Source organism: Cibotium barometz, chromosome 34 (assembly GCF_041138505.1).
Source record: "Cibotium barometz isolate CiBa-2024 chromosome 34, ASM4113850v1, whole genome shotgun sequence".
NCBI classification, from domain to species: domain Eukaryota; kingdom Viridiplantae; phylum Streptophyta; class Polypodiopsida; order Cyatheales; family Cibotiaceae; genus Cibotium; species Cibotium barometz.
In genome coordinates, this window is record NC_141079.1 from 4521760 (window position 1) to 4539815 (window position 18056).

Consider the following 18056-nt stretch of genomic DNA (forward strand, 5'->3'; position numbering starts at 1 on the left):
AGCTAATTATTGCTTTCTTTTTAATTGTATCAATGAAAACTCAAACATTGTCCTAGCATAGCAACTCAATATATGGGCATTGGACCCAAACAAGTATTGTTAACCTTTAGAGATTTTCTTCCTTTCCCTAACTAAGGCGGAAGCAAATAAGAATTAAATTATAGCATCTACTTTCATAAAGAGAGATTTATATCTAGTAGACTATGATAGTGTTAATCTAATTCTAGGATTAACAAGAGCTACTGCCATTATCTTACATCAAGGAGTCATGGTAGATACACCAAAGGGTCATACATTCAAGATATGAAGCAATAGTGTCCAAAGCTACAACTTGGACAGGCGCCCGTAATGGTGTGACAGAGTATTTATGGCAATTCCCACTTCAAGAGCGTGTGGTAGTAGCAAGTTAGGATGAAGTCCTAAGTGATGTACTTCATGGATATATTATGAGAGTAGTCATTGTAATAGCGTTAGGCCTCTTATGAGCCTAAAGTTCTCGACCGACCACAGTTTAAGTGAGTGTGAACACTTATGGCCATGTATATAAGTAAATTTCTCTCATAATACAACATACTCTCCCATTGTGGAATTGAGTCTTGCTCTTGCTCCCTATTGAATGCTAGTGAGTGTGTGTGAGTGAAGTGAGGTGAGAGGAGGGACGAGGACCCGTAGTGCATTGTGGCGGTGTGACAACGCTCGCAGGAGATGCAGTGGAATTGCTTCTCAAGGACTTGTAGAGCTTGGAGACCTCAAGGGTTACAAGCTCAGCCATTGGAAAGATCCTCACATGACAGTTACGGTTCACCAGGTAAGCTCTTTTTGGATGTGTTTTAAGGAGAGTTTGGGTGAGCCATAACATTTTTGGCACCGCTGTCAGGGAGCCATCCCTTGGCTTTTTCCATCGTTTTGTCTCTAATCTACGCATAACCCATTGCCCATTATCTTGATTAGTGGTTTCCATGAAAAAGATGTGGGTCTATTCTATTATTGATTTGTCAAATCTTTGAGTCTAGAATAGGTAGATAAGTTCTTATTAGAGAAAGTGATTAAATGCTTTATTTTTTTTAGAAAATTGGGCTTTCCTAGAAGGGGGCCTTGCCATTGTAAGTGGTATTTCATTTATTTCCTTACTAAGTTGTGTGAAGAGGTCTTCACTTGTGTTGATTAATAGAGAAACTTTTCTACTCCAATAGGCAAAAATTACGCTATGATGCTACTACACTTTTTATGCTTGTGAGAATGCTTATAAATGTTTCTGTTACAATGATGGAGGGATAGCTCAGGGAGTGAGGATAAGACTTGGGTATGATATAAGAGTTATTATGAGGACCGAAAAGCTTAAGGAAAATGATCTTGGGAAGAGAAGCATGTAAGAAGATATTGGGTTACATAAATAAGGCTCACCAATAGAGAGAAAGTGACTAGGATGTAGGAAATGGAGTGAAATCAAGAACGTTGAAGAGAAGGAATCAACTTGATGTTTTGGGGAGCCTTCAAAGTTGTTATATAGTGTATAATTCCTTACAATAAAAGAACTCCTATCTTAATGGTGGTTAAAGGTTGGGAATTTGTTCTATAAGTCTTGGGATCAAGACTTGGGGCTTGAATTTTTTTTATTCGCTATCACACCTAAAATTTCCCCCAATTATGCTATATTTCTGTAGCTTCCTAAAAGCTCCAAATCCTACTCTATAATTGCACCCCTAACATCCCTACTCAAAAAATTTGCTCCAAATCCTACTCTAAAATTCTAAGATCAAATAACTTTTTTATTTTGATATGTGTCATTACAAAAGGTAAATAATTTTTTATTTTGATATGAATGTCATTACAAAAGGTAAATAAAAGTTACATTGCCACAACTTCTTTGCTAGCTTCTCTCAAGCAGCATGCTTCTTCCCCTATCCCCTCCCAGTGTCAACTAAAGGGACACTATATGAGGAGGTTAATCACTATGTTCACAAATGGTAAAAGGAACCTCCACGTATCTCCTCACCTACAACATCTACCTCAGTGTTTGAATAGACTCCTAGATACATAGTGACAGTTGTCACTAAGCAACACTACATAACTATTTCTACAAGGAGATGTCTAGGGGCTATAGTGATGCTAGGATATTCAACCTGAAAAGATGCAGGGGGGAAGAGAGCTTGAGCTCTTGCAAGCACACACACACTCACAAAACCCTAATAGAGAACACACAAGGTGAGAGGCTGAATATCTTCTTCTTCTTCACTCAACACTCAACACACCATATACAAGATAAGAGTACACATAATATGAAAGGTACTCAATCAATACATACACGGGTTCTCTATAGTGTGAACCCAACTAAAATGAGCTGGCGCTATAACTATGCCAGTCTCTAGAATGGCTGTCACACAGCCTGTCATCCCACTAGCCGCATATCACCCAAGATCTCACCAACCATGCCAGTGGTGTAAGTGTGGGGCCTAGGGTCATCAGTGTCCACCGCCTCACTAGACGAGCTCGATATCTCAACACTCCCCCTCGAGCTCAACTCCATCTCATGTACACCAAGCGAAGCCCTGAATCTGCGGAGCTTCTCTGTACCCAATGCTTTGGTGAAGATGTCAGCTACCTGATCCTCTGTGCTGACATAAACAAGGTCAAGGTCTCCTGTCAAGACCTTCTCTGTGACGAAATGGTAGTGGACCTCTATATGCTTTGTGCGAGCATGAAAAACTGGGTTCCTGGCCAACTGTATACTGCTAATGTTGTCACAGAAAATGACAACTTGTCTATCCACTGATAGACCCAAATCTGCAAGTAGCTTTCTCAACCAAGCTACCTCACATGCTGCCATAGTAGCTCCTCTGTACTCGGCCTCTGTACTGGATAAAGCAACCGTAGGCTGCTTCTTGCTGCTCCAAGTCACAGCAGCACTCCCCAAAGAAAACATGAATCCACTGGTAGATCTTCTATCGAGATACTACCAGCCCAATCAGCATCTGTGTACCCATGTACACATATCTCTGTCCCAGTCTCATAGAATAGTCCACAATGCAAAGTAGACCTCACATACCTCAGTATGCGTCTCACTGCATCCAAATGCGGTTTCCGTGGAACCTGCATAAACTGACTCACCAACCCAACAGCATAGCTCAAATCTGGTCTGGTGATCGTCATATAGATCAAGCTTCCTACTATGCATCTATACATAGTAGGATCCTCCAAGATCTCTCCTGAATCTGCACTCAACTTGCCATTCTGATCCAATGGCACTGAGATAGGCTTACAGCCTGTCATACCATACTTGGACAACATGTCCAAGCCATACTGTCTCTGCAGTAATCCAATACCATGTGGTGACCTAATCACCTCAATGCCCAAGAAATATCTGAGCTCCCCCAGATCCTTCATCTCAAACTTTTGTCTAAGCAAGATCTTTACATCAAAGATCTCTGCATCATGGTCCCCCGTAATGATCAAGTCATCTACATAGATGACAACAAGCACAACCCCTCTATCACCATGTCTCACATACAGTGAAAAATCTGCATTGGCTACATGAAAGCCAATAGTGACAAGATATTCAGAGATCTTGTCAGACCATGCTCTTGGTGCTTGCTTTAAGCCATACAAGGCTTTCTTCAACCTGCAAACATGCTCGGGGTGACTCACATCCTCATAACGAGGTGGCTGCAACATATACACCTCTTCTTGCAAATCCCCATGCAAGAATGCATTCTTTACATCCATCTGATGTAAAGACCATTGCTTTGATGTAGCCACTGTTATCACAACTCTCACTGTTGCCATCTTGGCAATTGGGCTGAAAGTTTCCTCATAATCAATGCCATATGTCTGCGCATACCCTTTGGCTACCAACCTAGTCTTATACCTGTTTATGCTTCCATCACTGTTATGTTTTACTTTGTACACCCACTTGCATCCAATGGCTTTCTTGCCTTCAGGCAATTGCACTAAATCCCAAGTTTCATTTCCATATAGTGCATCCATCTCCTCATCCATGGCTTTCTCCCAACACACATTTCCAACAGCCTCATCAATGCATGTGTGCTCAACAACCTGCACAACCTTTGCTATATATGCATAGTGATGTGCCACATAACCATCATAAGTAAATCTCTGCACAGGATTTTTCACTCTCCTAGATCTGCGTAGCTTTTCATTCATGGCTTCCATAGCCTTCTTTACACCAGGTGTTCTCATAGCTGGGATCCCAAGTTCCTCATCAAGGCTCATCTCTGAGCCACTAGACTCTCCATCAACATGTGTCAGGCATACCAAGGGGCTCAACCACTTTCTCTTTTCCTTTACATGATGTACTAATCACATTTGCAGCACTGGAATTATGACACAGCCTGCCACTCCATGGTCTATCAACAGACCCACTAGATGAGGACTCTCCTAGTCTACTCAAAGACTGTGATTGCTGACCTGCATTCTGTGCAACCACACTTCCACTCACATTAGCCCCAACACCTTCTTTTTCAGCAGCATACCAGCTGCTCATCTCATCAAAGACAACATCCTTGCTTACCCTCAACTCACGTGTAGCAGGGTTATAACACCTGTATCCCTTTTGCTCAAGGGAATATCCAATAAACACACATTTTTAGCTTTTGGATCCAGCTTAGTTCTCAGCTCATCTGGCACATGCACATATGCAATGCATCCAAAGACTTTTAGATGAGACAAATCTGGTTTTCTGCCAGTAAACCTCTCCTCTGGAGTTACATCATGTATGGCTGCAGTTGGTGTCCTGTTCATGATGTAAACTGCTGTAGAAACAGCCTCAGCCCAATAGCTATGCGGCATATTTTTCTCTTCCATCAATGCTCGTGCAATCTCAACAATGTGCCTGTTTTCCCGCTCAGCAACTCCATTTTGCTGCGGAGTGTATCTACATGTAAACTGTCTCCGAATACCATTCTTCTTCAAAAATTCAGAGAACTCATTGGAGAAGTACTCTCCCCCTCCATCTGACCTTAGGCACTTTACATATTTCCCTGTTTGCTTTTCAACCAAAACTCTGAAATTCTGAAAGTGAGTGAACACCTCACTCTTCTCCTTCATGAAATATACCCACACTTTCCTTGTGTGGTCATCAATGAAAGTCACATATTACCTGCAGCCTCCCATAGACATGGTCTTCGTAGGACCCCATACATCTGAATGCACAACATCTAGTGCATTTCTGCTCACATATCTGTTACGTGGAAACACATGCTTTGTTTGCTTCCCAAATCGGCATGCTTCACATATTCTCTGCATACCTTCCACTTTAAATTTTGGCAGCCCTGTCACAATTTCTTTAGTCTGCATAGACTTCATTCTCTGCACATTCACATGTCCAATTCTTTTATGCCAAATGTCTGTGCCTGCAACAATTCCTGAACCATTTGCAAACATCGCAGCACTCATTTCAGGCATGTCTACATTCAATGTAAACATTTTGCCCACTTTGTTGCCTTTTGCAACCAACCTGCACTTGTCTTTAAAGTCTTCAACATAACAACCATCAGGGTTAAACCGAACCTGCAAACCCTGCTCAATCATCTGGCCAACTGAAACCAGATTCTTTGTTATGTTTGGAACGTGAAGTACATCTGCAAGGTACTTCACTTTGCCATCCTGCATAGACAATGGCACATCTCCAACATGGGCAATTGGATGAGCAGTGTCATCCCTTGTTTCCACAAAACCGGGTCTTTCCCGGTTTTTCATCTCCTTGAACCACTCCCCATGACTTGTCATGTGGTTCGAAGCACCTGAATCCACATACCATACATCATCTTTTTGTGCTGCTTCAACATTTTCAGACATGGCATTCACGACATGCTACATAACAAACAACCTTTCATTATCCTCATTATTTCTGCTTGAGGATGCATAGTTGTTTTGCTGCACTTTCCCATTTTGCATGTCAACCTGCTTCTTATAACATTCTACCTGCACATGTCCAGGCTTACCACAGTAATAGCATTCACGTGCATCATTATACTGCCTTTGCCAATTTCCACGGCCTCTTTGACTCCCCTTGCCTCTGAATTTGCCTCTTCCACCTGCGTGTTGTTGTTGTTGTTGTTGTGTATTCTAGGACTGTTGTTGTTGCTGCTGCTGGCCATAATTCTGATTACTTGTTCGGCCACCTCCTTGACCGCATCCAGGGCCTCCTCTACCTCGTCCTCTTTCTGAACTAGACACCAAATTTGTAAAGTTGGGAATGTTTTCCCGAGTCTGAATAGACGTCTTGAACGCCTTGTATTGTGGCCCGAGACCACGTAGACAGACTTCCACCTTATCATCATCATCTACTGACACACCAATAGATGCAAGGGATTCCACAATACCCTTTATCTTCAATGCATAGTCATTCACAGACATGCTCTTTTTCTCCACAGTATGAAGTTCGTTCTTCAACTGTATCTTGCGTGCCTTGGTATTTGTTTCATAGAGTTTAACCAAGGTGTCCCACGCCTCCTTGGGGGACTTGGCATCCTGAATATGCCCAATCATGGTGTCCTGTATACTAATGGAGAGCCAATACATTACTTTCCTGGCTCCTTGGTTCTAGTCTTTAAACTCTTTCATATCTGCAGCAGCAGTCGGATTTATGTCCCCGGTATCTCTGGTGCCTCTTCATGCTCACCTTCTATGTAGTCCCAATAGCCCTTTCCCATCAGGAAATTCGTCAACCTGAACCTCCAAGCATGGAAGTTATTCTTATCAAGCTTCTCAGCCACAATTTGGGTTATGCCATCATTTGACATCTTGCCAGATACACAAATTTACCAGAAACAGCACTCTGGTTTTTCCTGCACAAACTGCTGTATTTTCTGCAGCGGTACTGTAGTACTCTCAAATGTCACAACCAGTGACTTCAATGTGCATACATACACCCAATGGCAACTGTTCACCTCTTTGCAGCACCCACAGTGTCTGCACAGTCAATCTGTCTTCCTGCAGTTCTTAAAACAGAGTTCTGCAGAGAATCGATGACTTACCCGCAGCGCTCGAAATCGCCTGCTTTCTGAAAAACGTAGGTCCAGACGCGCCCGAAACGCGTTTTCGGCCTTGAAAATTTTTGTTCGATAGATCAGTATAGTTACCCTATAGCTTTACTCCCGCGGAAAAAGCTCCTCAATCAGAGATCGTTTGCCGATGCCTCTCGTAGAGCTCCCGACAAGGGTGTAGTCACCAACGCAAATAGGGAGAGTAGTTGAAGCTCTTACCCTCGTACCGCTTCCTGTGGTTCTCTTGCTTGCAGCTCAGCCCTTAGCACGAACCAGGCTCTGATACCATGAAAAGATGCAGGGGGAAGAGAGCTTGAGCTCTTGCAAGCACACACACACTCACAAAACCCTAATAGAGAACACACAAGGTGATAGACTGAATATCTTCTTCTTCTTCACTCAACACTCAACACACCATATACAAGATAAGAGTACACATAATATGAAAGGTACTCAACCAATACATACACGGTTTCTCTATAGTGTGAACCCAACTAAAATGAGCTGGCGCTATAACTATGCTAGTCTCTAGAATGACTGTCACACAGCCTGTCATCCCACTGGCCGCATATCACCCAAGATCTCACCAACCATGCCAGTGGTGTAAGTGTGGGGCCTATCCCCCAGGCGGGTCATCAGTGTCCACCGCCTCACTAGACGAGCTCGATATCTCAACACAACCTTATGCTCATACAACCGCATTGTACATTGTATTATAGTGGACTTCAAGAGGAGCTCCAGGTCTCATACCACATGCTCACATTAAGGAATAAATATTATAGGCGTGCATATGCTGTTGAGAGAACAAAAGGAACAATTAATTAATGGCAAACACCATGAAAGAAGAACTTTGGCACACATCATCTAATCCTCCTTGTCATAATAAAAAAAAACCTTCATTCATATGGTTTAGCACACAAAAACAATTAGGGCCACCAAGGTGAAAGAGCTCACTCATGCACTCAAGGTGAAAGAGGGCACTCGTGCACAGCTATTTCTTAGCCATGCCACTATTCTTTTTTTATTCTTATCGTGAGAAATCATGCTTGTGGTAAGCACCAAGGTTGAAAAGCAAAGAGAGATGTATCCAAAAGATAGATTAGTCGCTTTGATACCCTTTTTCAATATGCTTCTCTTTCTCTTGACCTTTCTCTCTCTATGTCTCATTGCTTTATTGCCATGTACTCCCACTTTTAATCTTCCAAATTCCTTGAATCTCCTCCCTAATGCAAAGATAATAGTCTTCTTATGGTAGAGAGGAGGTCATGTTGTATTTATTAAATTTTTTGGGGTGGTGTTTGAGTACTCTCAAAACAAGCACTACATTTAAAGGAATGCAACAATGGCCTCTAAGGAGGATTGCCTTTTCTTGTCTCTAACTTAGTTGAAGTTTTTTTAATCCCCTTTTAAAGACCTAACATGCTGCACTTGTAGGTCAAATACGTTACTTTGGGTGCCAATATATGATCATATATGAAAAGGGATACATTTTTGGGTAGTTATTCTAGTTGGGGAGGTGGTAAAGAAACCACCCTTTGTGTGGCCTCTCTTCACATAAGAATGGGCTCAAGTTGAAATGAAGCAAGTGGGATAAGTTCATAAGCATTAAAAAACCACCAAAAGTAAACGAGACATTTGTTCTCACCACTAAAGGTATTCATAAGTTCCTTCACAAGGATCCCATATAAAAGTTAGGCTCTAATGTCTCATCTTTCCATGCAATGCTGGACTTCCTCATATGAAGTCATGTCTCTTGGAAAGCTATACCCTCATATGAGTGTGTACCAAGCATATTTTATTGTTGAAGTTAGATAGTTCACTCATATGACAAAACATTAAAATCTCTTCAAACACGCGACACGTTCAATTAACAAGCATGAAACATGGCATATAAGCTACATAATTGAGATCTTGAATTGTACCAATTTATCAATATATATAAATCTCATTCCCTTACTTGTGACCCAAGCATTCAATCCCCAAAACTTTGAGAGGACACTAAGTTCTAGCAGAAATAAAAAAGGATTCCTTGTGAGCTTTTTAAACAACACTAATAATAAAATGTTGGAAAAAATAATTTATTATGAAGTAGTAAATCCCAATTTAATCTCAACGAAATAAAAAAGTATAAAGATGATGCAATTGGGAATCAAAAGCCATGTAAAGGTAGGGATTAGATGGGAAAAGCAAGGAGGCTACATGGAGGACGTGAGCAAGAAAAGGAGAGAAAGCAAAGATAAAGCCATAAACTTGGGATAAAAGGCTAACACTGAAAGCTAGGTTTCCTTAAACATTGAGAAAGTGACATTAATAACACCACAATTGTTATGAAGATTTAGCATGAGTTTGTCTCTCTCCCAAAAGGAGAATGGAAATATTATGTGCAAATATGCTAATATGCTACTAAATTATAATGGAAAACATTAATTTTCATGGTAATGCTAATGAGTAATCACCAATCTATCAAGTTTATGGAGTATAAACAAATGATTCACAAACATTAAAAAAGAAAGGAAAATACAAGTTAAGTCAATACCCAAGAAGGAACAAAAGGAAAACACAGGTTGAGTCAATACGAAGGAAGGAAAAAATGCCTCTTTAAAGTTTAGGATCAGAACACGAATGTAGTAGACAATTTACATTTGAACGAGCACACACAACATCGCATTTGGAAGTTAAAACTATGAGTAAAGTGTGTGAGAAAATTTGTAAGTGGAATTGAGAATGGATGAGTTGTAAGTCCAAACTTATAAAAAAGGTTTGTTAATCAATGTTCCAAGAAAAGTAACTTTGATTTGACAAAAAGAAAACTTACATAAGTGAGTTTAAAAAGGAAGTTTTTGGGTAGAGAGCTTAATAGACATTTTTGATAGGCGCCCAAATCAAGTAAAGTAACAATGCAATCATTTGGTGCAAGTGCCCTCTAAGAACAAGGAACGAGGTTGTGGAGCATGGAATTGGTTTTTTCCTATCCACTGTTGAGCTTTTGGCACTTAAAAAAGTGGGCATATGATCTTGGTGACACATGTCACTTCTTTGTTCATGCAATCACAATGATGGAAATATGTTAGCCAACTAATCTATATGACATATGTGACCTTAATGTAAGCCTGTCTGAAAGGATAGTTGTTTGATAGAGTGTTTTATGGTGGGTTATAGAATAAAGTTGCATCCGCTAGCATCTAGGTTGCTCATGGGTGTCCATTGCCCCGTCAACTCCTCACGTGTCTCTGAGTGGGGTAGAATTCATGAAAAAACCTTGCAAAATATTTTGCTTGTAAATACACTTTTCAACTTGCTTAAATTAAGAGCATTTTTGTTTGATTTCACCATTGTGGAAATTGAAAAAAAAAACTTATGAGATTTGAAGTTGCAGTCTCTTAATTTCGTCTACAAGAAACTTCTTTGTAATAACCACATCGGGTTGGGAAGATTTATGTAATTAGCCTAAGCTTTATTGATAAAAGGGTGTGAAGATGATAAAGTTGGTTACTCACAAAAGATTTGCCCATATTTATGTGTACAAACAAATTGGAAAAGATGCACATGTAGAGAGGCTCATTTGTCACATTGTTGATTAGCATGCCACTATGAGCACTTCTAAAAAAAAACCAACATGTCACTAGTGGTACTTTTTTGCATTGGTTGAAGCTCATAGAAACAATCTCTTGTCCTTCATAAAAATTTTTGATAGCTCGAGTGAAAACTCCCTTGGCTTGTGGCGTGGATTTGAACCCCTAACACAAGTATAGTATGATTTTTAACAATGATATGATGCCACATGGGTAAACGTGCATCGAGAAAATGTTGTATAGCTACCATGTGTAATACTGAAAGTGTTGGAAAAGGTGAAATTGGTACATTTTATAATGGGTAAACCATAAGAATTTGATTGAAGAAAGAACCTTATTAGACACCAACCTTAACCTTGTCCTTTTCTCATTGGCTAGGGGAAAAAATGTTGTCTTGGAGGACTCTTTTGGGGTATGGCGGGACATGGATGGGGCCCTTTTTGTATACACACTTGGGCGGGCAAGAAATGGTAGTGTGTACTGTGTAGGTTATTAAAGTCTAAAGCAATGTTTGGTATTCAAGGTTCAAAGAAGAGAGAGAGAGAGAGAGAGAGAGAGAGGGGGCGCGCAGTGGCCAGTTGGCCAGGGCATGTGGGCGGTGGAAATGGGCTCATTGATTCCCTCCCCCCAAAAAAAAAACAACACACGCACAATGGTAGTTCTTTTTCTTGGGTGTCAGCTTTCCCTCTCTCTCTCTCTCTCTCTCTCTCTAGGTGGTACACTCCACTGAGTCCACTGCTGTGTACTCTTAGCCTCTTCCCCTCCCCGCGCCTTTCTTTCTTTTTTTTAACCTCACCTGATACGAGAGCTTTTGCTCGCCTTTTTGTCCTGGGAAGCTCCGCAACGTTGCATTCCTTAATTCCTCACATAAAAATTAGACTTCTTTCTTAGTTTTGCAAATTGCTGCTCTATTTATTCCCCTTACCTCTCTCATAATGACGATGATAAGTGTGCATGTGGATTGCTCACATTTTGCATTCATTCTTGTTTGAGAGAGAGAGAGAGAGAGAGAGAGAGAGAGTGTCTCGTGCAAGGACTGTGTGCGTGCGTGTGTGTGTGTGTCTGTCTGTGTAAGAGAGAGAGAGAGAGAGATGGCCTCTCTTCAGCTGAGGAGCTTCCCTGCTTATCTTCTTCGCCTGATGCACCTGCTCATCATCATCTTCTCAACAGCTGCATTGAAGAGTTACAATGTGAGCTATGACCACAGGTCTCTCACCATCGATGGACACCACAGAATCCTCAACTCTGGCTCCATCCACTACCCTCGGAGCACCCCCGAGGTCACCATATTTCCAATTTTTCTTCTTGCTCATCTCACAGCAAAAATAAGCTCGAATTTCAGAATTGCAATGTCAAGAAAGAAATTCAGTATAGAATCACCATGCAATGCTAGCTTCTTTTTTTCTTTTCTTGTCATTATTATTATTATTTTCACTCTCTCCACCAGAGGGAAAATCAGAGGCCATGGTTCTGTGTGTGTGTGTGTGTGTGTGTGTGCGCTTTTTTGGGGGTGTAGATGTGGCCGGATCTCATTGAGAAAGCGAAGGAAGGAGGGTTGGATGTCATCGAGACGTACATTTTCTGGGACGAGCACGAGCCTGCCAAAGGAAAGGTACACTTAAAATAGATAAATATTTATGTATTACATAAAGAAATGCTTGGATTAATCGAATAATATTCTGTATTGCAATGCATCCGTTAATCAAACGCCCAAGAAAACCATTTTTGAAAACACCTACATTAATCTTATGCTGATTCTGATTTGATTTTCATTGCTTTGATTCTTTAATAAATGCACCTCTTTAATCTGATGCGTAAATCGAGCAGTTATGAATTCAATTGATTTTAATGAATGCAGTATGATTTCGAAGGAAGGCGAGATCTGGTGGGGTTTGTTAAGGTGGTGCAGAAAGCAGGCCTCTTTATGAACCTCCGCATTGGCCCTTACATCTCTGCAGAATGGAACTTTGGGTATGCTTAAAAACAAAATAAAAAAACCTTCTCATTTTTTTTTTCATAAATCTAATATACCCCATGCTAATTCAACTAGCCTTTGCTTCCCCCCCTAAATAAACTAGTAGTTTTGATAATTTCTTGAAAAAATGATAAACCAGGGGCTTGCCAGTGTGGTTGCACCTCGAGCCTCACGTTGTGTTCAGAACAGACAATGTACCATTCAAGGTCTGTCTCTCTTCAATTATCATTTTAATCCATTAATTGGACATAAGCTCACAATTGTCTTGTCTTTGTTTGCATAATAATGCAAACTAGATGAGACTAATACTTAACTCCTTTTTTTTGCTTAATTATGGGCTTTTATTTTAGGCCCAAATGGAAAAATTTGTGAGGAAAATTGTCAACATGATGAAGAAAGAGAAGTTGTTTGCATGGCAAGGTGGCCCTATCATACTGGCACAGGTAAGGTCTATGATCATACCATGGGTAAGATGTGGATGATCGATCCCATTAGGGGTGGTTAATACATGTTAAACTTATCACAAATTTGACCCTAATGATGTGTTTAAGAGTCCAGATTATAGACTCCAAAAGCCTCGACAGAACCCCATTGCTTGATACTCATGAGTCATAATGAAACCATAGCTTGAAATTTTTTTTTTTCATGAAATTTTCTTTCCCTCTTGCAGATAGAGAACGAGTTTGGAACATGGCCAGCAGGCACCTCTGAGCATGCTTATGCAATGTGGAGTGCAAAGATGGCTGTTTCCATGAACACAGGCGTGCCGTGGATCATGTGCCTGCAGTTCGATGCACCTGACCCTGTGGTAAGCTTGCTTAGTCAACCCTTCCTCAAGCTACCTTATCCCTTCCGCTTGACTTAAACAACCCTTTTTCTTTCAACTCTCAACTCTTGCCCTTGGTTCTTTTTAACTTTAAATTAACAGATAAACACCTTCAATTCCTACTATGCCGATAATTTTGTCCCCAATGGCGAAAACAAACCCAAAATGTGGACAGAAAATTGGACTGGATGGTGAGTTTTTCAGACTAGAGAGAGAGAGAGAGAGAGAGAGAGAGAGAGAGAGAGATTTATATTAACGTCTATGGAAGACCCCAAGGGTCTATGAGACTATAATTAATACAATGGTACCATGGAGAACCTCCTGGATCCGTGTGGTGGAGGGTCCTGATGCTGTGGGTCGGGGGCGTCTGGCTCATAGAAGAGCTTCTGTGGGGCACGAAGCTGAGTGTGGGCATGGGTGGTGGGCTCTAATGTTGGAGCAGAGGCGCTGGTATGGATGGTGGACTCTGATGTGCATGCGTGTACCATAAAGAAATCTGTGATGGCTGTGGGAGGTGTCCTGTTGGGGCTGGGCCTGTCTCTTTTTGCGTGCCACCTCAGCACTACATCCCTGCGTTGTCCGAGCTCCATCAAGTTCAAAAGTCCGAAATGACATACGAGACTAAATACATAACATGAAGACCTCCCGGCAGAACTAGAGCTTCATGGGAAGCTACGGTTAGTCTAGCCATGTGGTGCGAATCTACAGTTGGAGAAGGTAAGAGTGGATGAGCTTGTTAATGTCATGCATGGTGAGGGGTAATAGTTTGCAATGGAATGATGGCAGGCAGTCCATGTTAAGGAACAATCTTGTAATCGTGGCATACCACACCCTCCCATGTTCATGCTGTGCCAGTCCCTTGAACAACTCTAGTTCAAGCACAGGGAGTTGGTGTTTGTCCATGGACCATAGTGTAGATGCAGTTTTGGTAGCCAGTTGGGGCTGCCTTTGAAAGCTTTTATGGAGCACTCCAAGGGGTGGAGCCAAGGGTGCCAGGATCGGTTTCAAGAAGGATTCATGTTTGTGTTTAGGGACATGGCAAGAAGGCAAGGGAACAAAGTGGAACCGATGCACAGATCTCTACACCAGATTTGGAGCGGAATCAGGGTGTTCAATGAAAAAGTTGCCAGGAAGGGAAGGATGACAATTATGGGAGACCATATGTGCAGACAGAGGATGATGACAGAATTGTCCAAGGTCAAGGTTGGAATCCCATCATCAAGTTTGGCAAGAGAGGATGTCATGTGCATGCACATGGACATGCTAATCCAAGGCTAATCCTTGATTTGCAGCAGATAAACATTAGATTAGGGCTCAAATTTATGCAGAAGACCTCCATGTGGGCAAGGACATTAGTCGGCCAGGTGGACAAGAGCCTGCAGATGGAGATGGCAGCATATATAAATATTGTTGTCCATGGAGCTGGCCGACAGCACGTCGGCCAAGTTTGTTTTTCTTTGTAGACCACCAAGCCCTCCTATACCTGGTAGATAAGCCCTGTATGACAGCCAGAATCACTCGGTGGCTACTTATACTTCTTGAGTTTGACTTCATCGCGTTACGGTGAGGAAAGGCTCTCAACATGTCCTTGCAGACCACATGTCAAGGATCCCCAATGGTGAACAGCCAGTGGGAGTAGATGATGATTTACCAAGCAGCCCTATTTCAACTATGCTTGATTCGTGAATGGGGGGAGGAGGTGGCACACGTTTTAGCCAATGGCTTACCTGTTGATCTCCTCCTTAACAAAGACCACACTCATCACTTAATCAAACAGGCGGTCCCCTACCACCTCATATTGCAGGTCAACTTTATAAATAGGGGTGAATGATTTTTGTTCTTCCTTGAACAGGCTCACTCTACCAGTGCTGGGGGACACTTTGTAGTAGATATCATTGCTTGTAAGGTCCTCATAGTTGGGTTATGGTGGCCCACTCTAATGGATGACATTGCAGAATACGCCAAATGGTGTGATAAGTACCGGCGTACAACAATTCCCTATTTCAAAGACCACATGCCCCTGTACCCTATAGTGTCTTTACAACTATTTGAGAAATGGGGCATAGATTTCATTGGACCTATCAGTCCGGCAGCCAAATATACTTAAGCTTGATACTTGATTAAGTGTCACAAGAGCCTATAAAAGGAATAGCATTCAAGGAGTTAGGTCATAGATTAGGTAATATGTTTCCTTTTTGGAAAGCCCAAAGGCCACAGAATCATGTGCCTTTTTGTACTATATGAATATACTGATTACTCAGCCACATATCTCTCTCTCTCTATTCTTGCATCAAGAGTTCCTATGGAGTGCTTAGGGCTGAAAGAAGACTACCTAGAGCTTCCACATGTCACAATCCATGTGGGCCTCTGTGTGAGGAACCAACGGGTGACCCTAGCATACCATACCTTCATGCCCCTGTTGCTAGCTATTGAGAAGAATCCAAAGCAAGCCTTGGTAACTTGTGGGTGGCTGTCTAGGGCGTGGAGGCAATGTATGTATGTCACCATTTGGAAAAGTGTGTCTACCACAGGGGGGCTGCCCAGAACTCTGCCAGGATGTGGTACCGATTGCTTGCTCCAAATCATGTGGGAGAACATCATGACCTGAAGCCTGCCTATCCTCCTCCCTCTAGTCCCCCTCACCAAGGTCTGCCCTGAGAAAGGGATTCCGTACATCACCTGCTGGGGTCTGTAAGGTGTGAAAGAGCCATCCTTAGTGCTAGGTCCCTGAAAGTGTCTGAAAGCACTATCCTCTCGTCGATCTGGTCTAGGCTGCCAGGCGCATGGTGAAAATTATGCTAGAAAAGGTGGCTCCCAAGTATACATAAGATGTGACAATATCTACAGGGTCTCCCATGTGAGAGAATTGTTGTTTGGATGCTAGCAAATGAGAGGTGTTAAAGATCATAACCATCTAAAATGATACTATGTGATCTGCATACAATAGGAGGGGGTCAAGGTGCTTGCTATGGAGGAACGTTTGCTATCTGGTTTGTCAATGAAATAGAGATCTCATCAATATAGAACCCAAATAAGGTCAGCGAAAGGGGGCAGCTCTGTTTCACCAAAATCGTGCTAGAGATCTCCTTGACATACCTCCTGGAGCCCTGATCAGGCCTGTTATTGACTCAAAGTGCTGTGATGCCCCATATCTTCTTGGATGGTACAAGTAAAGCCTGCGTACGCCTAAGAATGTCCCATATCTTCTGAGATGGTACACTCTGAATCCTGTATATGCCTAAGAATGCCCCATATCTTCTCGCATGGTACACTCTGAATCTTGCATATGCCTAAGAAGGCGTGCTTGAGAGAGAGAGAGAGAGAACTAGCTGAAACTATAATCTTACAATGACTTTTGCCGGAGTAATTAGTGAGGAAAAGCTAGTACATCACATAGCAACCATGTGGCCATTTGTAAAGTAATTTTTGGTATATCTTCTATTACAAAAAAAAAAAAGAACTAGCTAAAACTATAATCTTACAATGACTTTTGCAGGTTTCAGTCATATGGGAAACCCACCCCATACAGGCCCGTAGAGGACTTGGCATATGCTGTGTTAAGATTTTTCCAGAAGAATGGAAGTTTCCAAAACTACTATATGGTGAGTATAAATCCTTTCAATTTTTAATTATTGGCCCTCGAGCCTTTTTGCAGCCTGTTGGTATATGCATCACTAAAAAGCACTGTGTCTTCAAAGTCTCGAACTCATAAGGGGTTGATATTGTGCTTGGCGAGGAATAGTGCAAGGGTAAAATACACATGAAAGAGTTAGTCTTCTTTTGAAGAGATGAAGTAGGTCAATTTGAACAAAACTCTGGTTTTTTAGGCCAAGCTCTGGAAGTGCTCTACAAATCCAAGCGACTTCACAAAAGGCAACTGATATACCTCATCATTTGCTTGACTGCCTTCCATTGAGCCTCTTTGGGGTTTGCCACTACCACATCTGCTATGTTAGGTCTTGTGGCCATCGAATAGTCTAGAAGTCTTGTGAACATTTGGTTTATTCCATGACTTTCTCCATGGGAGTAGAGTTTGGTTAACAATTTTTGCATGTTGATGAACATATCCAATAATGGCTTGGCTCCTTTTGTTGCAATACCTCAATATGCTGAGTGACGACATAACGCAACGGTCCCGAATCTTTTGTTCTAAATTGTTTCAAGAGGAAAAAATGAGGGGGAGGAGGAAGGTGATGTTATGCTAAAGAAAGGGTAGGATAGCAAGAACAGAAGAGACCAATGGTGAATGTGCGATGAGTATTCTTAAAATTGCTATTTTTAAGTTGTCAAGGAGATAGAGATTTTCCCTAGATGTCTCAAATCCCTCCACAAGACAAACCATGAAGTCCATAATGCATAGTATGGACTACGACATTCCCACTAACATCATCAGTGCCCAATAGTGGGTGTAGAACTTACATCAGATATATACACTAGGCAATGGTCGCCTTCCCAGATTTAGCCTTGGAGTCGTTGGAAGCACAGGGTGCAACATGATCATGGTATGTTTGGGTTAGGAGCTGGTTTGCCTCACATTTTACCTACATCAGATATATACACTAGGCAGCGGCGGTCGCCTTCCCAGATTTAGCCTTGTTGGAAAGCAAAGGGTGCGACATGGTCATGGTATGCCTGGGTTAGGAGCAGCTTCTTCCCAGCCACCTGTTTCTCTACCTTAT

The 18056-nt window shown here is 41.8% G+C and overlaps 1 protein-coding gene across 1 annotated transcript in view; it reads left to right on the top strand.

Annotated features, from left to right (window-relative positions):
• The first annotated feature begins 11213 nt into the window (after positions 1-11213).
• The window catches only part of LOC147618635 (beta-galactosidase-like), a 45491-nt gene continuing 38648 nt past the window's right edge, over positions 11214-18056 (top strand). Inside the window, exons 1-8 of the mRNA XM_086773668.1 lie at positions 11214-11856; positions 12093-12188; positions 12435-12547; positions 12691-12757; positions 12902-12994; positions 13222-13359; positions 13480-13568; positions 16874-16979. Coding sequence (XP_086629794.1) covers positions 11668-11856; positions 12093-12188; positions 12435-12547; positions 12691-12757; positions 12902-12994; positions 13222-13359; positions 13480-13568; positions 16874-16979 — 891 coding nt within the window. The 5' untranslated portion in view covers positions 11214-11667. The remainder of the gene's footprint in view (positions 11857-12092; positions 12189-12434; positions 12548-12690; positions 12758-12901; positions 12995-13221; positions 13360-13479; positions 13569-16873; positions 16980-18056) is intronic.